General features: G+C 43.2%; 1 protein-coding gene across 10 annotated transcripts in view; it reads right to left on the bottom strand.

Moving 5' to 3' along the window:
* The window catches only part of LOC126237066 (sodium bicarbonate cotransporter 3), a 1,007,081-nt gene that overhangs the window by 262,881 nt on the left and 729,246 nt on the right, over positions 1-14,954 (bottom strand). For 9 of the 10 annotated variants that reach the window (XM_049946852.1, XM_049946853.1, XM_049946859.1 and 6 more), the window contains one exon: positions 11,795-11,881. The exons of the other annotated variant lie outside the window; for it this stretch is intronic. In XM_049946852.1, the coding sequence (XP_049802809.1) occupies positions 11,795-11,881 (87 nt within the window). The remainder of the gene's footprint in view (positions 1-11,794; positions 11,882-14,954) is intronic. 10 annotated transcript variants of the gene reach the window in all.

The raw sequence follows: 14,954 nt of genomic DNA, 5'->3' as shown, positions 1-14,954 counted from the left end.
TATAGGTAGTTATAACGGAGCGTTGTCTTCTCCCGGAGCCTTGTTACGACTTCGGTCTTTATTGCTCCGTCAAATTCTTCAAACAGTATCTTACCTCCTATTTCACCTTCATCTACGTCCTCTTCCATTTCTATAATATTGCTTTCAAATTCGTCTCTCTTGTACAGACCCTCTATGTACTCCTTACACCATTCTGATTTCTCTTATTTGCCTAAGACTGGTTTTCCATCTGAGCTCTTGATATTCGTACAGCTACTTGTCTGTTCTCCAAAGGCCTCTTTAATGTTCCTTGAGGCAGTGTCTGTCTTTCTGCTAGCGATATATGCTTCTAAAGACTTACATTTGCCCTGTAGCCATTCCTGCTTAGCCATTTTGTATTTCCTGTCAGTCATTTTTTAGAGGTTTATATTCCCTTTCGCTTGCTTCATTTACTACAATTTTATATTTTCTCCTCTCATCGGTTAAATTTAATATCTCTTGTGTTTCCCAAGAATTTCTGCTAGGCCTCGTCTTTTTACCTATTTGATCCTCTGCTACCTTTCTCTGCCTCGTGATGATTGGGTGTTGTGTGATGTCCTTAGGTTAGTTAGGTTTAAGTAGTTCTAAGTTCTAGGGGACTGATGACCATAGAATGTTAAGTCCCATACTGCTCAGAACCATTTTGAACCTCTGCTGCCTTCACTATTTTGTCTCCCAAAGCTACCCATTCTTCTTCCACTGAATTCATTTCCCTAATTCTTGTCAATGGTTCCATAAACTCAAGAGCCTCTGGTTCTTTCAGTTTATCCAGGTCCCATCTCTTTAATTTCCTATCTTTTTACAATTTATTCAGTTTTAATCTACAGTTCATAACCAATAGATTGTGGTCAGAGTCCACATCTGCCCCTGGAAATGTCTTAGAATTTTGTACTACCACCTCATATCGAATGACGAGCAACTAAAATAAGTACGGCACAACAGGCATTCGCCCAAATCGACCGACTAAATATGGTGTGCGCGTAATAATTAGGATACGGTACAGGTCAATCTGTTGCCACAACCTTTATTTGGCATTCACATTCGTTGACTTCGCCAAACCACAACCGAATTATCACCTTTCAACCTACCTGGCCCTCGGGATACGTACATTAAGTCAGTCATCAAAACCAAATCGCTCCTGTACTCCTGTAGAACCAGCTATGGATATTTTATTTAGCAGTTTTATATATTTGACAAACCAGTGAGGAGTTGTGTTATAACTGAAGCACGTTCTCAGTATGTCGACGACACTGATGTGTAATTATATTTCTGAGAGATATGAGAATCGGAGGATGACAGCTAGTTACTGTCGAAACTGGTCATGAAGTAAACTATTTCACACAATGAGATCTTGGCTTCTAATATTATACACTCCTGGAAATGGAAAAAAGAACACATTGACACCGGTGTGTCAGACCCACCATACTTGCTCCGGACACTGCGAGAGGGCTGTACAAGCAATGATCACACGCACGGCACAGCGGACACACCAGGAACCGCGGTGTTGGCCGTCGAATGGCGCTAGCTGCGCAGCATTTGTGCACCGCCGCCGTCAGTGTCAGCCAGTTTGCCGTGGCATACGGAGCTCCATCGCAGTCTTTAACACTGGTAGCATGCCGCGACAGCGTGGACGTGAACCGTATGTGCAGTTGACGGACTTTGAGCGAGGGCGTATAGTGGGCATGCGGGAGGCCGGGTGGACGTACCGCCGAATTGCTCAACACGTGGGGCCTGAGGTCTCCACAGTACATCGATGTTGTCGCCAGTGGTCGGCGGAAGGTGCACGTGCCCGTCGACCTGGGACCGGACCGCAGCGACGCACGGATGCACGCCAAGACCGTAGGATCCTACGCAGTGCCGTAGGGGACCGCACCGCCACTTCCCAGCAAATTAGGGACACTGTTGCTCCTGGGGTATCGGCAAGGACCATTCGCAACCGTCTCCATGAAGCTGGGCTACGGTCCCGCACACCGTTAGGCCGTCTTCCGCTCACGCCCCAACATCGTGCAGCCCGCCTCCAGTGGTGTCGCGACAGTCGTGAATGGAGGGACGAATGGAGACGTGTCGTCTTCAGCGATGAGAGTCGCTTCTGCCTTGGTGCCAATGATGGTCGTATGCGTGTTTGGCGCCGTGCAGGCGAGCGCCACAATCAGGACTGCATACGACCGAGGCACACAGGGCCAACACCCGGCATCATGGTGTGGGGAGCGATCTCCTACACTGGCCGTACACCACTGGTGATCGTCGAGGGGACACTGAATAGTGCACGGTACATCCAAACCGTCATCGAACCCATCGTTCTACCATTCCTAGACCGGCAAGGGAACTTGCTGTTCCAACAGGACAATGCACGTCCGCATGTATCCCGTGCCACCCAACGTGCTCTAGAAGGTGTAAGTCAACTACCCTGGCCAGCAAGATCTCCGGATCTGTCCCCCATTGAGCATGTTTGGGACTGGATGAAGCGTCGTCTCACGCGGTCTGCACGTCCAGCACGAATGCTGGTCCAACTGAGGCGCCAGGTGGAAATGGCATGGCAAGCCGTTCCACAGGACTACATCCAGCATCTCTACGATCGTCTCCATGGGAGAATAGCAGCCTGCATTGCTGCGAAAGGTGGATATACACTGTACTAGTGCCGACATTGTGCATGCTCTGTTGCCTGTGTCTATGTGCCTGTGGTTCTGTCAGTGTGATCATGTGATGTATCTGACCCCAGGAATGTGTCAATAAAGTTTCCCCTTTCTGGGACAATGAATTCACGGTGTTCTTATTTCAATTTCCAGGAGTGTAAATTACAACCAAATCTATTGATGTCAGTCTAACTCCAGTTGTACCATACTCATTTTAGCGATTCAAGTAGAATGTTACAGCATTTAGCTGCTTTTGAGAGACAAAAAAAAATCGAGATTAGTATGAAGAATACTGAGTCTATTGTTTTAAGCATGAAAAGATTCTCTTGTCCATGAGGCGGATGACAAATCATAGCAATATGAGAATCATTTTTATTGGCTACAGTTTGTTTTTAGAGCCATAACATATATTCTGTTCTTTCATTAGATGCTGCTTCCTACTTAATACTGGGTCTTGCGATGAGCTGATATTTTCGTAGTTAATGCATTAGGAATCATTACCGCCTTCTCTGTTTCTTTTTCTCGAAACAACTGGAGCCATTTTCGTTTTTTCAGACTTCACTTCAGTGAAATCAAACTTTTGACTCCATTTCCACTCCTCGTCACCCTCAATATACTTGGCCAGATGTGTCATGCCGTAAAGTTATGTAAAAGCTATGGAACTCATATATTTACTGTACCGAAACATTCAGGATATCCAAAAAAGCCAGCCGAACAGCGTGATTAACACTACCTAGGTGAATTACACAGGAAAGGGGAAGTCTTCATGAAATAGAGGCAACGTTGCCTTAAAAAAATAACTAATGTAATGTCATCGTAAATTCTATTCCAGTTTCATTACAATGAACAGTTGATTAAAAATATTTCAAGAAACCTTAGAACGAACAGCGAAGTAGTGTAGTAACATACGTTTAGTTATAACGTCAAATCCAAGTACAGGGCAGTAGGCTACATTTGAAAGAGGGGACACTGCTGGAAGAACGAGTATCTCATTATCTGCAAACCCACGAAAGACGTATATCACATATTCCATTATGCCATTGCAGTCTCCAAATATAACGATACTTTACTGCGTTGAGTCGATGGCTAAGCGAGTAAGAGTCACACTGCATATCTAAACGTTCAGTGTTCAAACCTCACTCGGTCCTGCGAGGTTACAATCAAAGTAACTTCCAACTGTTAATATATATTGTGTTAATTTACGTAGTTGGTTTATATTTTAGAGTCTGTGAGTTCAACTTATTGGTAAATTACCAGGCTATGTTTATTTCCCGGCCTCTCGTTAAAAACACGATCGGGTCTCCAGGAGTCTTCTAGATGAGATAAGAGGGCCATGCGATTAATTAGTATAATACCGTCCAAGCTTTACGGGACGCATATTAAATGGCAGCGCTGGCGACCGAGGGCCGAGACAGAATTTAATAATATAACGAGAAAAAGATTGCAGCTGGAAGAATTATTACGAGTGTGCGGTCAGCATAGCAAAATTTCCAGTACTCGACGCGGTTCGCGTCTTGAAAGAAGTCTGAGAGGAAACCTAATACCTTGCTATGCAACAGTCATAAGTATGCTTTACAGAATGAAAGCCTGAACGGTAGTATAGACTGCATCAGGGTACTCTTTGTGGTAGATTTACGTTTAACATCCCGCTGAAATTTATGTTCTTGAAGTTACGACACTGATGCACCAAGGATTCCGAACGTATCGATCATGCATAACTTAACTCACTTTTCTTACATCTAATCATTACTCTGCAGTTCACATTTAGGCGAATGTCAGAAGGTTCATAGTACCACTTTCCTACTATTCCCCGACCGTTCCACAATCTAATAGCACGTGAGAAAAATTAACACCCGAGTCTTTCCATTAGAGCTCTAATTTCTCTTATGTTATCACTACGGTCATTTATTTCTTTATAGGTGGGAGTCACTAAAATACTCTGACATTCGGACGAAAAAACTGGGACTGAACTTTCATGAAAAGATTTCACCAGAACGAAAAACTTTTGTTTTTTAACGACTGCAACCAATAGTCGTTTACGATATCCGTGACCTCTATTTCGCTATAATACAAAACGAGATGGCAGTCTTGGAACTTTTTCAATGTCCTCCGTCATTTCTATCGGGCAAGGATCCCAATACTCGCAGCAGCACCCCGAGAGAAGACGGACTAGTGTAACGTAGGCAGTCTCTTTAGTAGACCTGTTGCATCTTCTAATTGTTCTGCCATCAAAACGCTATCTTGGATCGCCTTCCTCAAAAGATTTTCTATGTGCTGATTGCAATTTACGATGTTCGTAATTAAAATCCCTAGGTATTTAACATGTAACGGAGATTTGCTCATGTGGAGGATCTTTTGTTTGTTTAGGATCAACTGCTACTTTTTTTATAATTCAGATATCTTGTACAAATCAGTGGGCAATTCGTTTTGATCTTCTGATGACATTACTAGACAGCAAATGACATCATCATTTGCAAATAAGAATGTAAGAGTGTTTGTGAAATCGTCTCCTAAACCGTTTATGAAGATAAGGAATAATAGGGAGCTTAAGACGCCTCCTTGGAAAACAATAGATATCCCTTGGGCTTCATTAGATGAGTTCACGTCAGTTATTAAGAACTGTGACCTTTCTGACAGGATACCACGAATCCAGTTCACAGCTGAGACACTACTTCATACTGATGCAACTTGTTAGAGGCCGCTTGTGAGGAACGCTGTCAAAGCCCGTCTGGAAATGTGGAAACAAACTAACTTCCGTTCCCTTGTCGATGGTACCTCTAAAAACAGCCACGAGTCACGGATCGAGGTAATCAGACAGATACAATACTTCTTGACTTTTAAAAAGCATTTGGCAGAGTGTCACACCTACGCTTATTATCGAATGTAGGCAGTCAAAACAATGGGCAAAGACAGGTGAAAGTGCACCAAAGAAGACAAAGACAATTTTGTCAGCTGATGAAGTGATGGTCTCTGTCTTTTCTTTGAAGATTCGCAAGGAATCATCCTTATTTATTACTTGGGAGAAGGAAGAAAAATGACCTTATTATGCTTTATTGCTGGACCATTTGGAACTTGCTTTGGCTGAAAAGAGACAAGGTTGGCTCTTTCACCAGGATAATGCACCATCCCACACATCAGCGATAGAAATGACGAAAGTGCATGAACTGGGCAATAAATGTGTTCCTCATCCACTCTATTCACCAGACTTAGCCCCAAATGAGTTCTTTCTGTTTCCTAACTTGAAAGTTTTGCTTACTGGAAAACAATTATCATGAAATGAGGAAATGATAGTTGCATTCAACAAGTATTTTGCAGAGTTTGACATAACACATTTGTCCGATGGGATGAAAAAGCTGGATGATCGCTGTATCAAGGGTATATCTCTCAAAGGAGACTAAGTCGAGAAGTAAGGTGAGTTGTTTTTTTCTAAACAAATCTTTTTCCTTTTTTTTTTCAGAATTTTCAAACCACCGAATTGAAGGGAATTGAAGGGAAGGAATATATTATGATATGTATCGATGGCTGAAAAAGACTGAGTAGTGATGATCAAAATCGACTCATGCGTCGCCGTGTAACAGCATGAAGTTTAGAGTGAACTTAGAGCGACATTAGATCTAAAGAAAGTACGAATGTGATCTGGGTCAAGACTGCTGGATGCGCACCTAGCTGGTAATACATCACTATACTGCGTAACAGACTGTTCAAAAAGCTGCGAAGACAGTTTATGATTAAGCTTGTTGTTGACAATCTGTACGAAAATAACAATTGCACTGCTAATCGAAGTTGACCCATCGACGCACCACGAACGAGTTAACCGAATGGGACGGGAATCGATAGTTGTGATGTACACCTACAGACAAATGATTACAATTTCAGAAATGTTGGTTGATTTATTCAAGAGAACGCGTTTCACGAACTGAGCAAGTCAATACCTCGTTAGTCCACTCTGGCAATTATCCGGCTTGGCGTTGAGTGATAGGGTTGTTGGATGTCCTCGTGAGGAATAACGTGCCAAATATCGTCTAATTGGTGCGTTAGATCGTCAAAATCTATTTACTATCCTTGTCAGCTTCGTGGTGAAAATGCGCTGCAGCGTCACACATCCATCCATCGCCATCGTTCATCCGTCAAGGTTTACAATTTTGCACATTCCATAGTACCTCTACGAATATCAATTTGCATAACACCTTCATGGTGCTTTTTTGTGTTAGAGTGTATTTTCCTAAATTACAATTTACCTTTCACTCATAATAGGTACCGAAGTCAGTGCGTCTTTATCGTGTAGAGGTGAAACAAACTGGCAGCCGTCGGGTTGGGTGTTTCGTCATTGCAATTCCACACAGCCGCCAGCGAGAAAGCACAGACCTGCCAACAGTTGTTGTCGCAGCACTCTTAACCAAAACAATTGTGTAGCTATTCATTTCCTACTAATCAGTAACAAGAGCTGCGTAAGCAGGAGTTAAAACAGACTTCTTGTGGGTAGGCTGCAAGATGAAACAGAGAGAGGGAGCAGTAGACGGCTAAGAGAAGTTGTTTGGATCTCTCAAAAGAGCCCTTAGTTAGGTAGCTGCAGTATACTAGTGCACCATTTCGTCTAAGACGCAAAACAAACCATCAGCCTGCTGCCAGCGGAAAGCACGCAGGCTTGTTTGTTCTTGGAGGAGCTACAGTCATATACCGTCGAGGCCCGCTGGGAGGAAGACACGTATTACGAGTTCCGCGACCTTTCCTAGCCTCTGGGACCATTGTTTGTAGCCTGACGTACACATTCAAGAATTATTTAGTGTTCAAAAGTCGCGCGAACTTGATTATAATGGGTGTTTAGCATTCCACATTACATTTAAGACATTTCTAGTCAACCAGTCTTTTCTGGCAGAGTCTCGTCTACTACTCACAGGACAGAATTTTACTCACTCCCTTAAAAGAGCACAGTGGTCGCTTGGGAGCGCTGTAGGTAATGTAGAACTGGCATCAAGCGGTCATGTGACCCTCGGTCACTGACATTTATGGTAGTGAGAAACAGGAGTCGACAGGGGAGAGAGGGAGAGAGAGAGAGACAGGATCCAGTATTAAGAGTCAGAATTTAGAAGAGCTTTGGAAGGCTTAAGATCGAATAAGGCAGAAGGAATAGATAACGTTCTATCAGAATATCTAAAACCTTTGGTAGAATTGACAACAAAAGACTATTCATGTCGTCGTTTAGAATGTATGAAAGTGGCGATATATCATCAGACTTTCGGAAAAACTTCGTCCACATGATTCCAAAGATTGCAAGAGGCCGGCTGCGGTAGCCGAGCGGTTCTAGGCGCTTCAGTCCGGTACCGCGCGACTGCTACGGTCGAGAGGTTCGAATCCTGCCGCGGGCATGGATGTGTGTGATGTCCTTAGGTTAGTTAGGTTTAAGTAGTTCTAAGTTCTAGGGGACTGATGACCTCAGATGTTAAGTCCCATAGTGCTCAGAGCCATTTGAACGATTTGATTGCAAGAGGCGACAAGTGCGAGAATTATCGCTTAACAGATCTGTATCTCCAAGTTGCTGACAAGAATAATCCACACAGAAGAATGGAAAAGAAAATTAAGAATCTGTCAGATGATACTCAGTTTGGCTGTAGGAAACGTAAAGCCACCAGTGAGGGAGTTCTGACGTTTCGGCTGAAAATTGAGGCAAGACTAAAGAAATATCAAGACGTGTTCATAGCATCTGACGACCTGAAATGGCATTCGACAATGTAAAATGTTCGAAATTCTGAGAAGTATAGGGGTAAAATATATGTACAAGAAGCAAGAGGGAACAATGAGACCAAGAAGGAACTGCTCAGATTAAAGAGAGTATAAGACAAGGATATAGTCATCCACCCCTACTGTTAAGTCTATACATAGAGAAGCAATGATAGAAATAAAACAAAGGTTCGAGAGTGCGATTAAAATTGAGTGTGAAAGAATATCAAAGATAAGATTCGCCGATGACAAAAGTGAAAAAGAATTACCGGATGTATTGGACGGAATGAACACTCTAATTAGCATAGAACATTGATTGAGAGTAAATCAGAGAAAGACGGCAGTAATGAGAAGTAGTAGAAATGAGAACATCAACAGATTTAACATTAGAATCGGGGATCACGAAGTAGACGAAGTTAAGGAGTTGTGGTATCTAGGCAGTAAAGTAACCTATGATGGACGGAGCAAGGACGACATAAAAAACGGACTAGCACTGGCAAAATGGGGATTCCCGGCCAAGAGAAGTCAGTATCAAGCATAGACCTCAATTTGAGGAAGAAATTTCTCAGAATGTACTTCTGGAGCACATAATGGTATTATAGTGATACATGGACTGTGGGAAAACCGGAACAGAAGAGAATCGAAGCATTTGAGATGTGATGCTACAGAAGAATGTTGAAAATTACGGTGACTGACAAGAAAGGGAAAGGTTTTCTGCAGAATCAGTGAAGAAAGGAGTATATGCGGAAAAAAGGGCAGGATGATAAGACATCTGTTAAGACAACAGGGAAAACTTGCACGGTACCAGAGGAAGCTGTAGAGATTTAAAACTGTAAAGTAAGGCAGAGTTTGGAATACATCCTGCAAATAACTGAGGATGTAAAAAGATTGGCACAGGGGAGGAAATGGAAAAAGAAATGAAGAGGTGTGTATGTGCCAGTGCAGTAAGATGTATTAATGTGGAGACGTGAAAGAGTGGGAAGAAAGGAGCTATCGTGATTGTATGTGTTATACTGAGTGTAGTTGGCAGATTTACTGATGTATCAAAGGATGTAGACCATTTCTTCAAGGAATGGTGTTCCACTCGTCGACATGTAACACGACTGAAGAACAGTGATCGTGAAATGATCTTAACTGACAGAGACCAGAAACGTGTCACGCCTTGCCAATGACAATTTGTTTGAAACTGCACAGTAATTGGTGCTAAAAGTGAACGAGGTTTTGACTTGACGCAGCTCTCGAAGCTAGTCTGTGCAAATCTCTTCACCTCTGCGTAACAGCTGCAGCTTGCGTCCATTTGAATCTACTTACTATATTAGGCCTTTACAGTGTTTATCCTCCATATATGCCTCAGTTATCAAACTGACTCTACCTTTTCGCCTCAAGATACGTCCCATGAACTGGTCTCTTCTTCTAGTCAAGTTGGATCATACACTTCTATCTACCTCAGTTCGATTCAGTACCTCTTCAGTCGTTATCCAATCTACTCATCTAATCTTCAGCATTCTTCTGTTGCACCACATTTCAAAAGTTTCTTCACTGTCCAGTCACATTAATATGATCACCTGTCAACACCCTTAATAACCATCTTTCGATACGCAGACCGCTGCAAGAAATGGAGGAAGAGTGTCAGTGAGGTTCTGGAAGTACAGACAGGGATGTGGAGCTATGCCTACCCCAGTGTCGCGGGCAACTGCGCTAGGTTTCTCGGTTGAAGACCCATGCTACGAACAGCCTGATCGAGGTGGTCCCATAGATTCTCAATTGGGTTTAAATTCTGTGAGTTTGGTGGCCAGTGGAATATGATGAAGTCATCCTGGTGTTGTTCAAATCACGCACGTATATTGTGAGGTGCGTGACGCATTGCATTGTTCTACTGGCAGATGCCATCGTGCAGAGGAAAAACAAATTGAATGTAGGGATGGCTATGGTCCCAAGGATGGATGCATACTTGTGTTGATTCATTCTGCCTCCCAGAATGACGACATAACTCAGAGAATAACACGAAAACATTCCACAGGCCATAATGCTCCCTCCTCTGGCATGAACCCTTCCGGCGGTTGCTTGAGGGTGTTTGCTTTCAGACGTTCTGGGCCGTACACGCCAGACGCCTCCTGTCATCTGAAAAGGATATCTGTTGCCACTCAGTGGACATACAGCTTCTGTATTGGCGCGCAAATTTCAGCCTTCGTCCTCAATGAACAGAGGTCAGCATGGGTGCATCAACTATGTGTCTGCTGCGGAGGCCCATAAACAGCGACGGTCGCGGAATGATCATTAAGGAGACACTGCTGGTAGCCACTTGGTTCATCTGGGCGGACAGTTGCTCAGCAGTTGCACGTATATTCGTCCATAAACATCTGTCATCTATGGCCCGTGGTGCACCAAGTTCCCTCGGTGCCGGTTTTAGATACTGCGATGTTGCCATGCACGGTATACCTTAACCATGGTGGCATGTGAACAGTTTACAAACTTGACCATTTGGAAGTGCTTCCACCCTTGGTCTAAAAGCTAAAGATCATACACTTTAGGACGTCAGATAAATCGCTCCATTTCCTAAAATAATGAATGCACTGTTTTCCGCGTCTCCCTAACACGCTTTATATACCCTCCACTGCTAGTGCTGCCACTTGCCTCCTGTGAGTGGTTATTGGACGCTGACGTCGAACATAAGCCGTGGTAGCATTAATATGACTGGACCGTGTACTTTCAGAAAAGACTTTCTATCACTAAAATATTTATCTAATGTTAACGACTCTCTTTTTTTTTTTTTTTTTTTTTTTTTAGAAAACGCTGTTCTTGTGACTACCTGTCTGCAGTTTCTATCTTCCCTACTTTTTTATCTGTGCTTTTGGTGTATTTCCTAATGCCATTCCCTAACCACCACCTGACTACTCTCTGAGCCTCTTGCCGTGCTATTTGAATTCACTTAGTGAACTCTTTTCAAGTCACTATTTAGTCCAGCTGATCTCCCAGGTCCTTTGCCATATTTGGTAGAACTACCATGTCACGGCAAATTTCAGTTTTATTTCTTCTACCAGAATGTTTACTCCCTTTCCGTATTTGTCCTTGGTTTCCTTCACAGCTTGCTCAATGTACACGTTGTTGAGAAACTAGTGAGAGAATGTTGTTCTACTACTGCCTCCCTACTGTGTCCTTCAACTCCTGTCATTACAATACGGTTTCTGTGCCAGTTATAGATGACCTGTAGTTCCTTGGAACAACAACTAGAGAGAAAGCTTAACCCGCGTTAAACAGGGAGGCGGTTGCCAATCATTAGGCGTGTGTTAAATAGCGTGAGTCAGTTGGCAACAGTGCTGATATCGACATTGTAAAAGTACTGCGCAGGCGTGGTGCGTAGCGTAGTGCTGAAGGGGCGTTATTGCTCTACGGGGTAGCATGCAGAGTGCAGAGACAAGCCTTACAGATCTCGGTGTCCTCGAAGAGCACGCTGGGCCTGCGGCCGCGGCCCATCAGCACAGGGGCGGAGGGGGGCGCCAGAGGCACCGGGCCTGCAGCAGCCACACCAAGCTCAGCGCCGGAGGCGGCGGGGGCGGCGGAGGCGGAGGCGGCAGCGGCGGCGCAGCTCCACCTGACCCTCACCTGGCCGCGCGGCGTCAGTAACACGTTCAGCTCGGCCACACCAACCATCATCACGATACACGCGCAGCACCCATTACGGTACATGGCCCGCTACACGGTATACGATCACGAAGCGTCACTATAGTCCGATTAAAATTACTCGATAGTTAACGTCCATCACTTGTCGCTACAGTGTTGCCACATCGAGAGCCGGCTACTTCTCGGTTATAGATGATACACAGCTAACAAATGCTTTTAGTATGTAATGCGGAGCAATGTTGTAAGCGGCTCGCCGCGAGATACGACGGAAATCCAAGATGCTCTTTCGACAACTGATTTTAAGTGACCAATGACTAATCAGCGGCAGACGACGCGTTCTGTAGCCCTCAGTTTAAACTCATGTCATAACCTAACCACAACCTCGTGATGGGCAATGTATGTGAGAAAACATTCAGCGCCAGAGCTAAAATCACGGTTGCTTTGTTTATGGCGGCTAAAGCTAACCTCTACGAGCAAACTCAAGGCAGAAAAATTTCAGTTTCAGCGCTAAAAAATAAACTGTAGTTTCTCGCTATCATCCATTGTTTACCTGAAACTATGCTCATACTTGCTACACGAGCAGCCGCGTTACCAACCGATGAATAGTCCTGGTTACCATTCGGTTGCAAACAGGTGCTTCGAGCAGATTCTAAACGAAAAACGAGTGATTGGAAGGAAAATAAGAGGAAATAAAAAGTCAATACGGTAATGAAAATGACGCAGCGATGTATAAGAAATAAAAAATTACTTTTGAACCGATTAATTGAATAAAAATAATAATGTATTCTGATTTGATTGACAAACAAAAAAAGATGCTTCATTTGACAAGATTCGAACCTACGCCTTCCTACGCTACAGATTGATACTCTAACCTCTTCGCTATGCCACCATAAATTATCACATTTATGACTCTTGTGCCTCACTAGTAACGATGAATTGCGTCCTTCAAAAATTCGGCTTCGCGTAATGTCGCCCGAAGCATCTAATGCAAGCCTATCTCTGCTGTTTTAATAACCGTATATGTGACGCTGAATCACGTCTTGTGCGGAAGGATCCAGTGGTGTTTCGTTAGTGCTGTGCATTAAACACGTGTGTAATATCATTAGCATCGTTGTGTGTTTTCGGTGTGATTATCATGTATGATGAAATACGGAATAAAAGGGCCAGACGCAGGATTTCAGATCCAAACACATCAAGAAAGAAAGCCGTAAGAAGTGAACTCACCAACTGTTGCAGCAATTCCGCAACAGCGAAGAGTTCGGGCATGACGTTGAGCACTTTGATTGCAGGAAAACAGTTTCAGCGCGCGAAGTGTCAACTATCAAATAATTTTAATCGGACTATATTTACCAGTTTTTTAACGAGTAGCAAATCGCACAAGCCTATACCTTGTCCTCGGGCTTATACAGTTTCCTTTAGTGAATAGTCTAATTCCTTTTTCACAGTTGTAACCTGCTTGTCTAGTTTGTCTTCTTTTGGGTGGGCACCTCAGCCCTAACAGAACGCGAAGACCGAGCAAGAGTGAGTCATATAATGAAGGAATACGGACCGAAGGAGAAGAGAAATTTAGGTAGTAAAGGTAGTTGCGTAATCGTGCTCCACTGGTGACTGACACGATCATATAAAGAGACAAAATTAGGCAAGTACAAGAAATGTCTTTTCGACCAGATTGTTACTTAATATGAGTACTTTAGTAAGCTACACTGGCCAATTTCGAGTGCGTGGTCATTTTCATGTGCAGAAATACATGCAGACACATTAGCGTCGTAAGCGTATGGCAGAACTGTAGTCACTATTTCAGTCAATGCTCACATAAATCGTTTAGTGTTTGTACTGGTTTCAACTGATTAGTTATTGTCAATAGTCAATAAATACTTCCTGGCCGATGACTCCTCTGAAACGAGCCTCATCGAAATGAAGACGCCTACCATGCTCGGGTGCACCTATCGGCCAGGATGTATCTGTGGGCTTTGCCTTTTGGAAATAGAAGTTTGACGACTATACTTTACCGTTATTGGTTTGGTTTACTGAGGACCATATCAATAACGTATATCTTCTTTCTTTTTACCTTCTTACTTTCCAGTAGTTTTTCTCTCTCTTCCTATGTTGTTCTCTTCTTTCCCGTTTTTCTTCTTTCTCTGAACCTTTCTCCTTTTCATATTTCTTCCTCCGTTTATTTCCATTTTCTCACGTCTGCTTTCACACCTTTGTTCCATGTTACTGATGTTTTTCGATTTCTGTAAAAGTGTTAAAGAGTCTTTTGTTATTCTTTTCTCATGTAGTCTTTTTAGATGTCCATAGACTACAACTCTTCTTCGTTCGTTCTATTCTTTCATAAAATTCTCTGCTACTTCTTAATTTCCATTTCCCATTGTCATATTTTGGTCTGAAGATTTTCCTGGTTATTTTCCTTTCCTTCTTTTCTATTACATCTAATTGTTTGGCTGAATTTAACGAAAGATATTCTGAAGCATAAGGGAATTCTAGTTTAACAAAGTATTGTTGTACCCTAGTTTTGCGTTTATGGGTAAAAGATTTTTTGTTATACAAATTTTATTTTAATTGAAAAGCGCCTTCCATATACTTACGGCGAAGGTGTATCCGCATCCAACCGCACACTGAAAATGAAATGTTCGAAACTAGCTGTTAGTCAGGGCCGGATTAAGGCCTAAACATCACAAGTCTAAGCTTGGGGCACCAAGTGAAAAGGGTGTCAGAGGCACCACAATTATTGTGAGATTTCTATCAAGGACGTATCGTAATTGGTAGCGGAAGCTTGAGGCGCCAGACTGAGAGTACACGTTTTGTATACAGCGTGTATCAGAATTAGCAGCGAAAATTGACTCGGGTGAAAGTGTAAAGTGTACGAGAGAAAAGGTGGTGGTGGTGGTGGTGGTGGTGGTGGTGGTGGCAGATGATAAATCGCTTGTGTAGAAAAATGTTGTCGGACCGGCGTTGCTAGTA

This window comes from Schistocerca nitens, chromosome 2 (assembly GCF_023898315.1).
Source record: "Schistocerca nitens isolate TAMUIC-IGC-003100 chromosome 2, iqSchNite1.1, whole genome shotgun sequence".
In the NCBI taxonomy this organism is placed as follows: domain Eukaryota; kingdom Metazoa; phylum Arthropoda; class Insecta; order Orthoptera; family Acrididae; genus Schistocerca; species Schistocerca nitens.
Note: the sequence above shows the minus strand (reverse complement) of the source record. Positions and strands in the feature narration are given on the sequence as shown.